Genomic DNA, 15,503 nt, shown 5'->3' on the forward strand with positions numbered 1-15,503 from the left:
CCACACAGCTCTGTAGTAATTTTTATGATTCATAACAAGTCTGCAGACTAACTTTCTCAGACAAGATCAAGAATGGCTAGAATATGAATAGGAAAATTTAAGCATTTCAATCTCTGGAATGCCCTATCAGAAACAGTGAAACCATAAATTGTATGTAAGATTTTCATGCATTCGCTGTGGTTTCACTGTGATGTGCATAATGCAAGTAGCTGTTTTTTTCTTTTTTTTCTGCATGATGTTGCCGGTGCTTCTGTTTTTTCTTCTTTGCTTATACATTCAATCTGCTTTCATCCCTGCAGGCTATCACTACATCAGTCTACGGAATGAGAAGAACCAGTCCTTGACGTTGCCTGCTCTATTTGTGTATGTAGAAGTAAAAGACTATGTGCCAGACACGTTTGCAGGTAAATCCGGTCACACATTCCAACCAAAAGTAAATGTCAAAATGCATAAAATGCTGCCTTTTTCGAGAAGTGATAGAAGGCTTTTCTGTATTTTTTCTGATCTTCAGACGTCATCGAAGCCTTGTCCAATCCAATCCGCTATGTCAACTTGATGGAGCAAAGAGCCAATCAGCTGGCTGCTCTTACTTTGGAGGAGGGAGGAGAAGAGGAAGGTGACAAAGAGGTACGGCTGTGCTCCACTCTCTATCAGGCTCTGTGTGTGTGATTATGGTTGAAAAAGTTTGCCAGCCGAACACTCTCCTCTTTAACCTGATTAAATATTAGAAACATATGGTAGTGAGAACAAGAAAAACACCCTATTAAAATGCAATTTCACACAAGCACATGGAGAATTTTAACACTGCTAAAAGCTAGTTTAAAACCAAAAGCCAATAAAATAAAATAAAAAAAAAACATAAACCACAGCTTGTTTTCAGCACAATTCCTCACAGAGCTTATCATCAGGCTTTTGTTAAGGACATTTTCTTTATTTCTAGTTTCTTCATTATGTACCACTCTGCAGTCACAGCAGCAGCAGTATGGTTTCTGAAATTCATCAAGCTGCTTTGGGCCACCTGCAGATTCTAATTATGGGTTTCCTCTGGAGGGAGGTCTATCATTGTGACTTTGTAGTCTTACATTGTGTTTTACATAAGGTGAAAGCTTGTTGGCAGTGAAAATATTAAGTACAAGAAGTCAAAACTCAGTGTGAACTTCATTTACTGCCAACCTGTCCACTTAATTTGTCTATCTGAAATGACCAAACAGCTGATAACACAGACAGGTATTTGAATACCTCAGTGCAAATAATACGTTGGAAGTTTCCAACGTTAGATAGGAGAACAGGAATTTTGATAAAATATTGACAAGCAAAATACTAAGGGCAATTCCTGTACATGTGTAAGTATTGTTTTCCTTCAAAATATATTTATTTTTGGAGCTTTTTGCCTTTATTGAAAGAACAAACAAATTATGCTAAACAACCCATTGTTTAAATGATTTCAGTTGTATCAAAAAATCTAACTATTGAACTATTATAAACTGATATAAATATGGACAGTTAAAATCCATGTGGCAAAAAGAAATATTGCAAAACTTTTTTTAGAAAGCAGAGGGCGCTATGTGCTTTTTTACTTTACTTGTTTAACATCAGTAGCTAAATCAGTAGCACTTGTTGGTGTATTTTTTATGAAAAAAAAAATGTGAATTGATTTCTAAGTCACTGTACAACCTCATAGTTTTATAAAAGTATTGCGTATTATAAAAATGTATAAGAGAAGAGAGATTTGGAGTTTTGTCCGAGAATTAAAATAAAATCATATTTGTTCTTAAATGAACTTTAATCTTATGGCTTTCTAAAAGAATAGAGGGATTTGGTAAAATCGTGGTTAACCCAGTATTGTCATACCTACAAACATGAGTTTGTGTGTATTGCTTTATTCTTAATTATATGTTTGCAGAACCACTGCAAGGTACCTCTGGACCCAACTCTGCCCTGAGCAGTCAGGGTCAATATGCCAGCGGTTTCTATGCCACAAATGTTCAGTTCAACCTGTAAGTCTATCTCAAACATCAACAAATTGAAAAAAATCAACAAAGCATCTTCATTTAAAAAATATGCCATGAAATATTGAAAAATAGAGGTATTTCATAATAACTTTTGCTAACCAGTAGACTTTTAATTCTGCTTGAGATTCATGCCCCTAAAGAAAAGGGTTTTTCTCACCACTATAATGAGCCTAAATGCTGCTATCGCTATGCTCATGGTGAATTGTGCTGGTCTCTTTTATTGGAAGTTACACTCTAAAAACTGTGTTTGAGTGTTGATTGAAATAATGTTATACTTTGCATTAATCTAATCCACTTTTGTGCTTAAGAGGTGGTAGTGTACTTTTGTGGGCTATTTTAGCTTGAAATTGTGAGTTGTTCCTTTAACGTTGAACTAAAACTTAATTTTCTAGAAGTTCACTGTGGGGCTGAAAAGTAGAAAATTGTTAAAAAATTGACTTGTTTGACTTAAAAGTCCCAAACAACTTTTTCAACTCTGTATTTCTGAGTTAATAGGACACATTTTTAGTTCAAGTACACAGTACTTGTCACTTAAAGTATTTTTTGATGTTGAACTCAAATTATTTGACAGTCCTTTAATCTGCAGAGTTTTCCTACAATACCTTTAAGAGAAGCCCTGTCTGTGAGAAGCCACCACAATACACAAAGGATGGCATACTAAACACGATGGAAGATGACTTCCTGGTTCAGTCTGCATCTTTCAGTTTTTCTCACTTGTAGTCACTTAAGTTGAACTTGAGTGGTATAAATGTCCAGGATAAAAGTTTGGGATTGTGAATGAAGAACATGTAGCTTTATCAGATAAACATGTTCTTTTGAGTTGAATTTAAACAGAATGTTTAGGTGTAGGAAAGTTTCTACAGAGTAGTTAAACTTAAAAAAAAAAAATCCAACTTTAATGTACAAGTAAAATGAGATGATACAACCTTAAAGTAAAAACATTAGACTCCATGGAACTATGTCAATACGTCTTGTTATTGTGTGTTCGGAAAACTAAATTCAGTTGTGTATTTAAGTTCATGCAACTATTCGGTTTTCAGTGTACATCAGAGAGTACGGTCTAGACCTGCCCCCTGTTTAAAGTGTCTTGAGATAATTTTAGTCATGAATTGGCGTTATACAACAAATGATTGATTGCTTTTAATGTCTTTGCAAAAATACATTTAATCATGGCTGTTACTGTTTCTGTAAAAGCCTGTTATGAACATTTACCAAATGTGGGGTCCTGCCGTGCCCCGGGTTCTGGTCCAGCCTGTAGCCACTTTTCATCATGTCTCTCCCCCACTCTCTCATCCCTATTCCTGTCTCTATCCACTCTCCTATCTTAATAAACGAATAAAAAAGCACAAAATTCTACCTTGAAAATAATAAATGCATTTGAAAAACATACAAGTATAAGCAAACTATGTTTAAGAAGCTAAAAAAATATATTTTGTTTATTGCAGCAACAAGGTAGCCTAAATTTGCTTCAGCTCTGTGTTTAGCTCACTAAACTAAGCATCACTATTTGCACTTGAGTACAAAAACATGAATGTTGGTATAATAAATTCTGATGACAGCTATATATATATATACATATATATATATGTATATATGTATATTGCTAAATTGTGAGTCTTTAACTCAGAATTTCCCACATTTTTAACAATATGGCCCTTTGACAGTGGGAATGAAATGAATGTGACTCTCTAAGTAACCAAAGTTGCCCAGGTCTAGGTTAGAAAATCCTTCTTACATTGAAAATCCTCTGTGACTAGTTTGGAACTTTAATGTTATTCACATGAAATTAGTCAACCTTCCTGAGGTCAGACTAAAGATGGCAGTGACCTTTAACTAATACAAGCTTTATTATTTAACAGAACCTAAATGCCAAGCAGTCTGTATAATTTAAACCAGGTTTGGCTGCTATAAAGAACGTGACCTTCTGCTTTTTTCTCAGTAATATATTAAAGGAAATAGTGCAAACTTACAGGGAAGCAGCATTTCTGCAGTAACATTAGAATAGAGAGCTTGTAGTGCGGTGAGGATGAAGTAACCAGCTTTTTTAATGGTGTTTGTCATTTTAAATATGCCTGGTGGAGTCTACAGGTAGCCAGAGATCAATGTTAGTGATATGCTACAGGGACCAGCCCAACAGGAGATATGAAGAGAGATGAGAACAATAATTTGTAAGACTGAAGTTAAGATAAATGTAAGATGAGAGCCAAGGCGGCACACCAGGGTTATCTAAGGTTCTAAGAACAGAGGGGCTGGTAAGGTAGGGCTGTTCCTTAGGGGCGTCTTTAATCTGATTTGCCAGCTGATATGATTACCCTGGAGGATGGCCGGCAGAGGGCTGTTTCATACTGTGACCATGGCAACAGTCACCGAAAGTGGCTGAGCAATGAAAGCCTTAGACCAGTGTGGAGAGATGAATGTGGAAAGAGAGTGGGGAAAGAAATGAGAAAGTCTGGCTAGAGCAGAGATTATTTAAAGTTGTGTTAACATTTCAAAGATAAGAGCATAAAGGTAGAGTTTCAGCAGAGTCTAGGGGGAAATTAAAATCTGCAGAGGCTCTGCAAGAGAAGAAATGTTGAGAATTGGTTACCAAAGCTATGTCTACAAACTCTCCTTCAGGACGCAGGTACAACAAGAGACTTCTGAAAACAGATTGTTGAAGATGTCTGATATTTTATCTACAATGTGCTCTTTTTTAAACAGTAAAATTGGTTTTAATTTTATATAACTTCACATATTAGGTGCTAAATGTCTCAAAATTTTAATGTTTTTCATTTCCAGAAGAGTCATAGGTTGAAGCAGTATTTACATTTATAAATTCACTGGATTGATCACTCATTGAGTCTTTGATGTGATGGACAGGTGGAAGCAGGAAGTGATGCTCCCTCAGAATCGAAGGTGGACCAGAGGGTAGCACTGCCCGCAGAGAACGGACTGAGCCACACGCCCATCATCGCCCCTAAACCCCCTTCACTGGGAGGCCACCAGCCCCAGTCTGCAGGTACTGTATGAAAACTGTCACCACAGTTTAAGTAGTTAAAAAGCCACGTATCATTTTGGATTGGATGCTCATTTTTCTTACAGGGATTAATTTGCTTCAAATGTGCCAACAAATTATTGACATACTTCTTGAATTTGGCATTCTCTTGAATAATTTAAGAAGTATGCTGCTATTGAACATTAAAATACACCCCAAAATGTGTCACATCGTCTTATGGAGATTAAAAGTGATTTATATCTAAATTCAGAGTTTATGTTCAGAGGCTGTTTTTAATCCTAGTCCTAGTCTTAAAATTAAAATGTTCAGTAGTTTTAGTCACATTTTCCTCTTAATAGTTATAGTTCTGTTTTAGTTGACAAAAACTCAGGATCATTTAGTCCAGTTTTGTCCATAGAAAGTGATTACATTATAATCTTCTCTTTTTCAAAACCTTGACTCTCTGAATCTGGAGCCAAATCATACTAGTGTTTGTCATGCACCCTGCCAAACCTGGGATCCCTGGCTTCTACAGCTTAGAGGCATAAAAGCTACAAATACATCGTGTTTTGATGGATTTACCCACAGAAGAGAAATATCGTGGATTTTGAAGGTCTGATGGAAAACAAATCACATTTGAGTCTTGTTAAGTTTCCTTAATGAAAACTAAACCTACTTATGTCAAAGTAACAGAGTAACTTTTTCAATGAGAAAGACAAGAGTAGCACCTTTAGTCATAGTTTAAGTCAGCAAAATTAACATTGTCTAAATTGTTTTAAAATGAATGAACTGCCACATGATATATGATAAAACTTTAAAAATGTGTTGAACAAGCCAAAAACTCACATCATTTGTCTTTTTTCCTAACCAGGCTCGTTGAAACCACAAGTGAAGACTGAAGATATAATTCAGAGCGTCCTTACTGGTAAGGATTTGTTTGATATGGTCATCCTTGGGTATTTTATCTTGTCTGATTCTAGTGGTCTTGTACATGTTTATCACTGAAACAATACAATACAGCTTGACAATAGTTCTGACAAAAACAATATTAAAATCAGTCACAATTGTAGAATTTTTCAGACAGCATAAAGGAAAAAAATGAAAATTTGTTAAGCTATTGAATAATTATCAGCATCAATGAACAGAGTGTAAAAAGGTGCAGTATATAAATGCTAGAATAAACATGAAAAAAGGCTAAAAAAAAAAAAAAGTTGGCTTCTCATGATATGTCTCATAATCTATTGTTTCTTTCGGACTTTTCTCCAAGTATCGGCATGCAAACATATTGAAAACACAGCTGGCTTTTCAGAGGTTTTTCTCAAAATTGAAAAAGTTTAGGTAGAGCTGATGGAGGATATAAGAGAGGTGTAGAGGAAATTTCAGAGCTGTATGAAACAAGCAATGTGCTGTAGTTTGTCGAGCTGTATACAAGATCTAGATTTAAATGGTTTAAGTGGTGCCAAACTCAAAACTGAAGGCAGAGAGTCTTTAAATATAGAATTTATGTTTCTATTACATTATTTAGTGTATGAAAATGCAGGGAGGTCATAATCCTGTGTGGAGAATATTGAATGGATAGCTTCTTTATGTATTGATGATATTTATTCCTTTATATTTGCAAATTAAAAACCTGCAGCAATAATTGTAATAGCTAATATGCTGATGTTCGTGCTCCTTTGTCTTTAGAATTAGAGGCCCAGACAGTGGAGGAGCTGAAGCAGCAGAAGGGCTTTGTTAGAGAGCAGAGGAAACAGTACAAAGAGATGAAGGAGCTCGTTCGGAAACACCACCGTAAAACTAGTGAGCTGATCAAGGAGCACACGGCTCGGGTATCTGAGCTGCAGAGTCAGCATCAGCGACGGCGTTCTGCCCTGCAGAAGAGCCATAAAAGAGACGGTAAGAAAAGGTATGTAGACCTTTTCTTCTCTGATACTACATGTTCTGCTGTTATTTTTATTTTTTATCTCTTGACATTTAGTAGAAAAGAAAAAAGGATTTGGCATTTAGAAGCGTTTTGATAATCTCCTATGGCATTAAGACACACCACTTTTCCTATAGAGCAGGCCTATTCAGTTAGTGTGGAATGAGGCCCAGTTCCTGTAAAAGGATCCCATATGAAGGGCCTAAGAAAAACAACATGACATACAGTATGTTCTATGCTTTTTGTAGCTTCAAACTGTTTTGGATTTTCTTATCTGTAACAACCTCCTTAGTTGACTCAAGTATACACGCATTGCCAGACTTTGCAGTTCTGAAAGACTTTCTCTTTTTGCCTAAAATCCATGCCACTACTAGCGACGTCGATTTAGCTCACAATTGTTCTGTACAAGTCCAAAAAAGGGTGCCATGTCTTTGCTTCTAAAATGAAATCCACCCCAAAAACATCTTGGAGCAAAAATCTGAGCCAAGTAGTGTCAAAATTAATATGATTTGTCTAAAAATGCCTCTTTAAGTTTTATTCCTTGCAATATTTACTTAATGCAGAGAAAACACACTGGCCCTGTACAAACAGATAAAAACACAAAGTTCTTCCTATAGTTACTGTAAAATTGTTGAAGGGGAACAGTAATAATAATAATATCAGTAATAATATCAGTAGCCAAAATGCGTGTATTTCACAAACTCTGGAGTGGAGAACAGTGGGCGTGGCAGGAAGTCATGAGAAAATATGATATAAACACAGACAACAGCTAACCTGACATGCCATATGGATTTGTTTCACACATCCATCTGGGAAAGCTTCAATACGAAACGTCTGATAAAAGGCAGAGGCTTTAAAAAAATCTCAGAGTGTGATTGGATAAACGTTCTGTCTGTCACATCTCATCTTTTTTTTTGATTCTTTCAGAGCACAAGACCACTAGCATGACAGAGGTGCTTCTGCTGTAGCCATAGCACTCTAGCCACTCCTACAACCTACAAACTTGTGCACATATATAAAGACAGCAGATTACATCACGAACAGCATATATGATTGGTTGGGATCACTCTTGTAGTGTTTAGTCTGTCAGCCAAGACAGGACAAGATACTTGTTGCATAGTTGGATATGGTGCCATTGCAAAAGACAGAGAAAGTAGCATGTAGCCTGATCCTGCTATAATTTTTTGCTGTTTAAAATCAGACTCTAGATTGTTCCATACACAAAGTGCAGAATACCTAGAGGTTTTGCTCAAATATAAGTGAACTAAGGTTGTGGATTCTGTGCTTCAAGTTTCAAAGAGAGGAAGGGTCATTTAAAATACTGCCCAGAATGCCTATTTATGATGATGTATCACAATAATGTACATAAAATAATTTACATTTCTTATGCACATACTTTATAAATACTTCATAATGATGACATATGATTTTTCCCTTTCCTTGCTTCTCTGCTTTTGTCTTCTCTCTTCTACACAAAAAAATGCACCTTTAAGTACAAAAAAGCATAAGTACGGGTTAAAATCTACTGTTGCATTTTAGATTGCTTTTAAACAAGCAGCACAGGGCAGGCGTCACCCTCTTCAGAAGAAAAGGCTGACTTATGTGTAGAGTCAGAGTCAGTGGATAAGGCTTTACTCTGAGCCTCAGGGACTCGTTCAGGCCCCTGAGCTGAGCCGTCCATCACACACTGAAGAATCAGTACCGTGCATACAGCAAAGATTACAATCCTCTCAGCCTGTGTTGGCCTCAAAGGGCAACTGAATTAGACTGATAACTGGTTTCAGCCAGGGTACTTCAAGGTATAAGATAAGTGCTTTCTTGATATTAACTTCAACTCTTATATCATTGTAAATATATATAATTTTTAGTTCCTAAAAGATCCCTTGATGAGCAGGAAATGATACTTCATTTAAAATGACTAGTTTCGGAATGAGTAGTGCCACTGCACTATAAAAAAAAAGGATGCATCTTAATAAGCTATTTTCTCTATGTGAATGTTTTTTGCGTTTGTCTCCAGTCGGTCTGAGCACTCTCTATCGACCCTGGACCAAGAATTGTGTGATCTGGAGCAGGAGTGTAGTCAGAGGCTTGCAGAGCTTAAGGAGCAGCAGCAGCAACAGCTCCTCACACTTCGCCAGGAGCAGTACTACAGTGAAAAGTACCAGAAGCGAGAACACATCAAGCAGGTACGCACAAACTCAACCAACCTTAAAGGTTACCAACCTTTTTTCCCCAAAGCGCTCCCTATTTTTATCTAAGAAAGCTGAAAAATAGATAAAAAAATGTAAAAGCTATTTACACTGTGGGTACATCAACTACAGTGCCTAGAAATAATATTCACCCCTGTAGATGCTTTACCCTTTTATGTATTTTATACATCAGTCATGGTTAATTTACCCTGCCTTTTTTGACAAAAAATCCTTTTTAATGTTAAAGTGAAAATACATTTCTACAAAGTAATGTTAATTAGATAAAAATCTGTAATGTATAATTAACTGACCGTATAAATATTCGGCCCCTTTAAAGTGACTGACCTGATTCAACAGAGGTCCAGACAATTGGTGCTAGTAGAGTCACAGTTAGTGAAATGAGGATCATCTGAGTGAAATGAATGTGTCTCAAGAGACTGTAGTATAAAGACACCTGTGTCTGGAAGGTCCAGTAACTGGTTAATCAGTGTTCCTGGCTACCACTACACCATGAAGGCAAAAGAACACTCCAAGCAACTCAGAGAAAAGGTTATTGAAAAGTTTAAGTAATGGTATAGATACAAAAAAAATCCAAGACACTGAACATCCCCCAGAATTCATCAAGAAATGGAAGGAATATGGCACATGTGTAAAGCTGCCTGGATTAGGCCATCCTCGCAAACTGAGTAACCGTGAAAGAGGGAGACAAGTGAGAGAGGCCACCAAGACACCTGTGACTACTCTGAAGGAGTTACAAGCTTCGACAGCTGAGAGGAGAGAGACTCTGCATACAACTGTTGGCCAGATTCTTCACCAGTCAAAGCTTTATGGGAGAGTGGCAAAGAGAAAGCCACTGCTGGAAAAACTCAGATTAAATCTGGACTGTAGTTCACCAAAAGGCATGTGGGAGGCTCCACGGTCAAGTGGAAGGAAGTTATTTGGTCTAATAAGACCAAAATGGTGCTTTTGGCCATCAGACAAGACCCTATGTCTTGCGGACACCAAACACTGTACATCACCACAAACAGGTGAATACTTTTTAGAGACATGGTACATAGTTGCAGTTTTTATCTTTTAGATATTTTTCTCTACTGTTGAAGATTGATGTCTTAATAGGATAAAGACAATTAAATACATGCGTGCACTGACTTGTGTTGGACCTGATAAAGTGCTGACTGTCTGCAGCTGTCTGAAAGCTCAGAAAGGCTAACACAGATGCATCATATCCAGCCAGTGAATATCTACATGCCTCTGTGAGCTTCAGGTCAGCCCTGCCCCCTTCAGTTAATTGCAGTTATCTTTCCACAGCCTGAGCACATGTGTTGTACAGAGTGGAAAAAAAAAATAAGTTCTGCTCTGGTTCACCTGGACAGTGAGCACAGCTGAGGTGTCACACAGGTTTGTTCAGGTGAAGACAACAAGCATGATAAGGACTGTACTGTTTGGCTGCCTGAGATGTTGTTTATTAATGTTAAAAAATCCAAAAATTTAGCTGAAATCCAAGTTAAATTTCAGGAAATTAATCAGGAATGAAAAGCAGATTTTTACTTCACCGTGTTTGTTCAGTTGTCGAACTATGGATCTCTCTTTCTCCCCCAGCTGGTTGAGAAGCTCACCACCATAGCTGAGGAGTGCCAGAGTGCTCAGATGAAAAAGCTCAGAGACATCTGTGAGAAGTAAGCCTTCTTCGTCAAACACAAAGCATGAAAATTTCACACAAACACAGAAGGGATCTTAAGTTTTTATCTCTTCCTGGTTTTTCTTGATCTCCCTGTTTTAGGGAAAAGAAGGATCTTAAGAAGAAAATGGACAAGAAAAGGCAAGAGAAGATCAATGAGGCTAAATCTAAAGACAAGAATGTGACTGAAGAGTAAGTATCTGTATTTAAATATTAGCAGTCCCTGCAGGTTGTTTTACATGAACTTGACCACTAGATGTCACTGAATGCTTAAGGTTCATCTCTGCTGGGAGTAGTTGCTTGGTTAAACAGATGATAAAAATTTACTCCACAGAGAGAAGCTTGAGATCAACAGATCATTTGTCAATGAGGTTGTGCAGTACATCAAACGGGTAAGAAAGGACAACATCTGCCCTTTATAAGAATCAACATGTAAAAACCACATAATACTAGCCCACATTGAGTCATGTCATCTACAACATTATTTAAATTTGTACACACTTTGATCACAGGAAGCTTCCTTTGATCACTAAGGTTCTACTGTACTGATGACATGTCAAGGCCTCTTAGTGTCTGTTTGTTCCTGTTTGTTTGTGTGTGTAGCTGGAAGACGCTCAGAGTAAAAGGCAGGAGAGATTACAGGAGAAGCACAAGGACATCCGTCAGCAGATCCTGGATGAAAGGCCAAAGGTAAGGCAGCAATGGAGATGTTTCATAAAACACAAGTTTGGGTTATGTCTGAATTTGTGATGTGTTTGGTATGGAAGCCCTAAGTGAACATGCTTCCATTCTCTTTATTTTACCCTTTGAAGAGTGACTAATGGTTATTTTCTTGCAATATCCAAAGATTATATGATCATCTAAAAAAATGAAGTATGTTTTCTGTTTGAACTACCTCTGTGTGTTGCATTGCCACTTTAATGTTTTTGTTTTGTTGTGTGCTTTTGTAACTGGAAATACAAGATTAAGAAGTGGAGATCTTGGGTGCCAGCAGGGGCAGAACCAGACATGTTAAATATCCAAAGCCCAAACTTATGAGGGTCCAGGGACATGCTTCACAGAATTTTTTGCCTTTTAGGCAGTTATATGCAATATTTCTAAGCCATTTAAATTACTATTTTAGATTTGATATGTCAAAGATTTGGGCAAAAATGTTGCAGTTGCACCAAAAACACATCTTTTAGAGCCAGCAAACATCATTATTTTAAATGTAGTTGTTTTCAGTGTCCTCATTATTGTAAAACCATAATACAACATACTGATGATTAATCATTTTCACTTCTGCTCCATAAAATGGGCAGTTAGGTATATTTTCTTAGTTGCTTAATAAAGGTAGGGTATGAACTGAGTGCAAAAGTTTATAATTGGAATTACTGATTTTAAAAAGAGTCCAATTTTTATCCTTTTTTATGAAAATGCCTAAATGTATGGTGCAGTGTTGAGTTAGAGTGAATTTGAGTGTATATATTGGCTCTTGGAAGTAAAATAAAGAGTTTTTTTTTTTTCCGTTCAGCTCTAAGAGTGAAATCAATTTTGTGATCAGTGTGCATTGTTTAGTTATTTTTGCATTTTTCAATCATAAAATCGCTAAATCAATACTTTATACATAGTGTCAGTGCCCAAACGGTGATACTTAAGAAAAAAAATGTTGAAAGTAAGCTAAAATCAAAGCTCTTTCATATTGTAAAGTATTTAGAGAATTATTTTCAAAATGTTCCAGTAGAACATGGGATAAGACAAGGAAACAGGTTTTACTTCTGTATTTAAGAGGCTCAAGCAAAATTCATACACTGGTACTATGTCAGAGACAAACAAAGTAATGTCAGTATGACTTTGTCTTCTGTTGGTAACTGTTGGCAGAGATATACTCTGGACATCAAAACAAAAGACGTCCTTGCTCTGTTGAACAAAAGTGGGGTACAGAAATGAAGCGTCATTATCTTTATTGTAATTGGGTCCACTAAGTGCTGGATCTGTTGATATCAGTTCTATATTGGTACTGGATTTCAGTACTTATCCTTTGTGCCAGTAGCCACTGGCCACTCTTTCAATCCTCCTTCAACTCTTTCTGTTGTATTATCACTACAATAAAGGCATTTAACAAGAAAAATTAAAATTAAAAAAAAATCCTGTAGACATTAAACTGAAATTTCAACACAAAGTAGGAACTAGTATCACGGCAAATTAAAGCATAGTGATTGATTTATATGGGGCCTAGTGGAGAATAAAGACATTTATTACATATCTCAGGTCATTATGATAAAAACTTATGTAGATGTTTGATAAGTTTAAAAAAATAGAAACATAACACTGGTTACATGTGAATCAATCAATATCCTCAAACCAGGGTAGATCTCATCTGGCTATTTGACACTAGGGGGCAACCTAATCTGGGTTTAATTAGCTATGATCCTGGCACTTGGTGTGAACAGTTGTAACATCTTAAAACATACAAAGCACCTTTCTTCTCACCTTACTTCTTAATGCTGATATTAGGATAGGTATTCTAGGCTTAATACAAATAGCTGACAATCAATATGTGGTTTCATGACATGCAAGCAGTATCAGAATGCTGACCAGTTGTTTCTTTGGTGTACAGGTGCATTGGATGATTGCTTGCTAACTACTCTCTCTGTCTTTTGCTGCATCAGATTTTAGCTGTTCTTATTACTGCTCTCATGCCAGTGTTTAAAATGCTGCATTACAATAGTCCAAATAGTATAAAGGGATGCTTCAGAGTACTTGTGGGAGTGTTGGCATGGCTGCTTTTCCTGTAAGAGTTGCACCCTCCCCAACACCTGTCTTTGTGACTGTCATTGTAGGATGATTGTGAAGCTGAAGAGAATGGTAAGACCTTGATCACATCCAAGTAATACAGCATCAGTGTGGTAGTATTAATATCCATAAAACAAGAGAATTTGCATCTGTGATGCAGCTAACACTTACCTACGATGACTGTGATTAGGAATACAACATGAATCATTAAACTCATGTTGTCTGATAATACAGTGTGGCTGTATTGATGCATAGTATGGCTGCATAACAACATAACAGGGGCAGCAGATTGGCTTTTGTATAGTGAGATCACACCACAGTTGGAGTGCTTGAATCTAATCCTGTGTGTCAGTGTGAGTGTGAAAGGCAAGAATTCCTGCATTGTGGGATATTATTAACATATGACAATATTGTAAACAATTTATTTTTTAAATATCAGGCTGTTCAGTGACACCAAACTTTGTCATGGATCTCCAGACCCTATCAGGAGTGTAACTGTAATGTTAGACTGTTACACTAACAATCAATATTTACCTGTATGTCCATTATTTTCAAACTAGTAACTGTTATTTTCTTGAATCACTTCATCTTTTTGATCCCTCTCATAATCTCTCTGACAGGACTTTTAATCTATTCCAGCACAGGCTGTATTACAGCACGCTCCCAGTAGAATTAAGATTACCTCTGCTTGCCAAAGAGATGCTCTGTTATTTCTCCCTATCATATCTTTACTCTCATTGTCAAATGAAGAGTAAAGAGTACATTACCGTGTCTGCTCTTTAGGTAGTAGTATTTTTTTATATAAGGCAGACGTAAATGAGGCGTGTTCTGTTGGAGACAGCTCCATAAGCACCCACTCTCAAAGTGAAAGCTCCTTGTGCCTTTGAAGCCACTCTGAGTGGAGTGTGGGAGGCACAGTACAGACATCCAGCCCAACAGCTCATAAACAGTCTGTCTTTTACATTTTACAATAATGCTGCTGGATGGAGGAAGGAAGTAGTGACACTAATGTGCAAGCCAGACAAAATAATGAGCAGGGGATGTTAGATAGGGCTGTTTTCACCTTCTTTACCATCATGGATGTTTTTTTAGAAGTTTCTGGGGTAAATAACAACAGGATTAGTTTCAGTGTCTTCTCTTTCAATGACTGTTTCCAACAAAGTTGTAAGTGATGATCCATCATCTGACCCACCATCACAATTGACTGTGTAAATCTACACCCACACCATAGCTAATTAAATTAGCCTGAAGAAGGGTGTTAGACAGCAGTCAACCTCTACTATGATAGCTTTTCTCATGAAATAATAATCATCTGTTGGCAAAATATGTGAGAGATGTCAGAGGACACAACTCTGGGGAAAGGTAAGGAACAATGCCCGGGGTTATGAGTGTTAAAAAATTCAGGATACTGCCCACAATGGGGTGGCAGCATCACATTTAAAAAAGGCATTTCTGTTTGAGATGAAATAGGAAAGGGATTTTACAGTAAAATTTGTGACAAAGAAATGTTTAAAAAAATCAGTGTTGAGAGGGAACAAGCTGTAGTCACTGGAACCTTTTTGAGGGTCTTGTTTCAGTCGTTTGTCTAAATCAGCCTCTGTCACAGCACCCTCTTTTTTGCTGTTATAGTTACTTATATGAGTGTCCATATAACCCTGTCACCCAATTTTAACCCAATTTTTTAATATTCTGTAGATTTATGTAGCAAAAATTAGATATACTCAATGGAAATCTATGGTGAGAAAGGGCTCTCTAAAAAGGGAGTATAGTCAAATTCCCTTTGGGTTTGTTGTTTTTAGCTGTGTGTTTACACTTACAGGACAGCACTCCCTTAAAGGTCCCATATTTTACCCCTTAAAGACAAGTTTATATTGGTCTCAGAAGTCCACAATACATGCCTGTGAAGTTTATTGATTTCTGCATGTCTGAAAATCCTCAGTTTCAGCCCTGCACA

General features: G+C 36.9%; 1 protein-coding gene across 3 annotated transcripts in view; it reads left to right on the forward strand.

The window, feature by feature from the left end:
• Window positions 1-15,503, forward strand: part of LOC121521733 (1-phosphatidylinositol 4,5-bisphosphate phosphodiesterase beta-1) — a 226,430-nt gene that overhangs the window by 183,279 nt on the left and 27,648 nt on the right. Inside the window, exons 23-33 of one of the 3 annotated variants that reach the window (XM_041805888.1) lie at window positions 300-404; window positions 512-627; window positions 4,872-5,010; window positions 5,858-5,911; window positions 6,673-6,892; window positions 8,925-9,093; window positions 10,696-10,772; window positions 10,877-10,966; window positions 11,109-11,166; window positions 11,378-11,464; window positions 13,597-13,621. In XM_041805888.1, coding sequence (XP_041661822.1) covers window positions 300-404; window positions 512-627; window positions 4,872-5,010; window positions 5,858-5,911; window positions 6,673-6,892; window positions 8,925-9,093; window positions 10,696-10,772; window positions 10,877-10,966; window positions 11,109-11,166; window positions 11,378-11,464; window positions 13,597-13,621 — 1,140 coding nt within the window. Of the gene's footprint in view, window positions 1-299; window positions 405-511; window positions 628-4,871; window positions 5,011-5,857; window positions 5,912-6,672; window positions 6,893-8,924; window positions 9,094-10,695; window positions 10,773-10,876; window positions 10,967-11,108; window positions 11,167-11,377; window positions 11,465-13,596; window positions 13,622-15,503 lie in introns of those variants that run through there. The other 2 variants (XM_041805887.1, XR_005992885.1) reach the window with 2 other exon arrangements.

Source organism: Cheilinus undulatus, linkage group 14 (assembly GCF_018320785.1).
Source record: "Cheilinus undulatus linkage group 14, ASM1832078v1, whole genome shotgun sequence".
In the NCBI taxonomy this organism is placed as follows: Eukaryota; Metazoa; Chordata; class Actinopteri; order Labriformes; family Labridae; genus Cheilinus; species Cheilinus undulatus.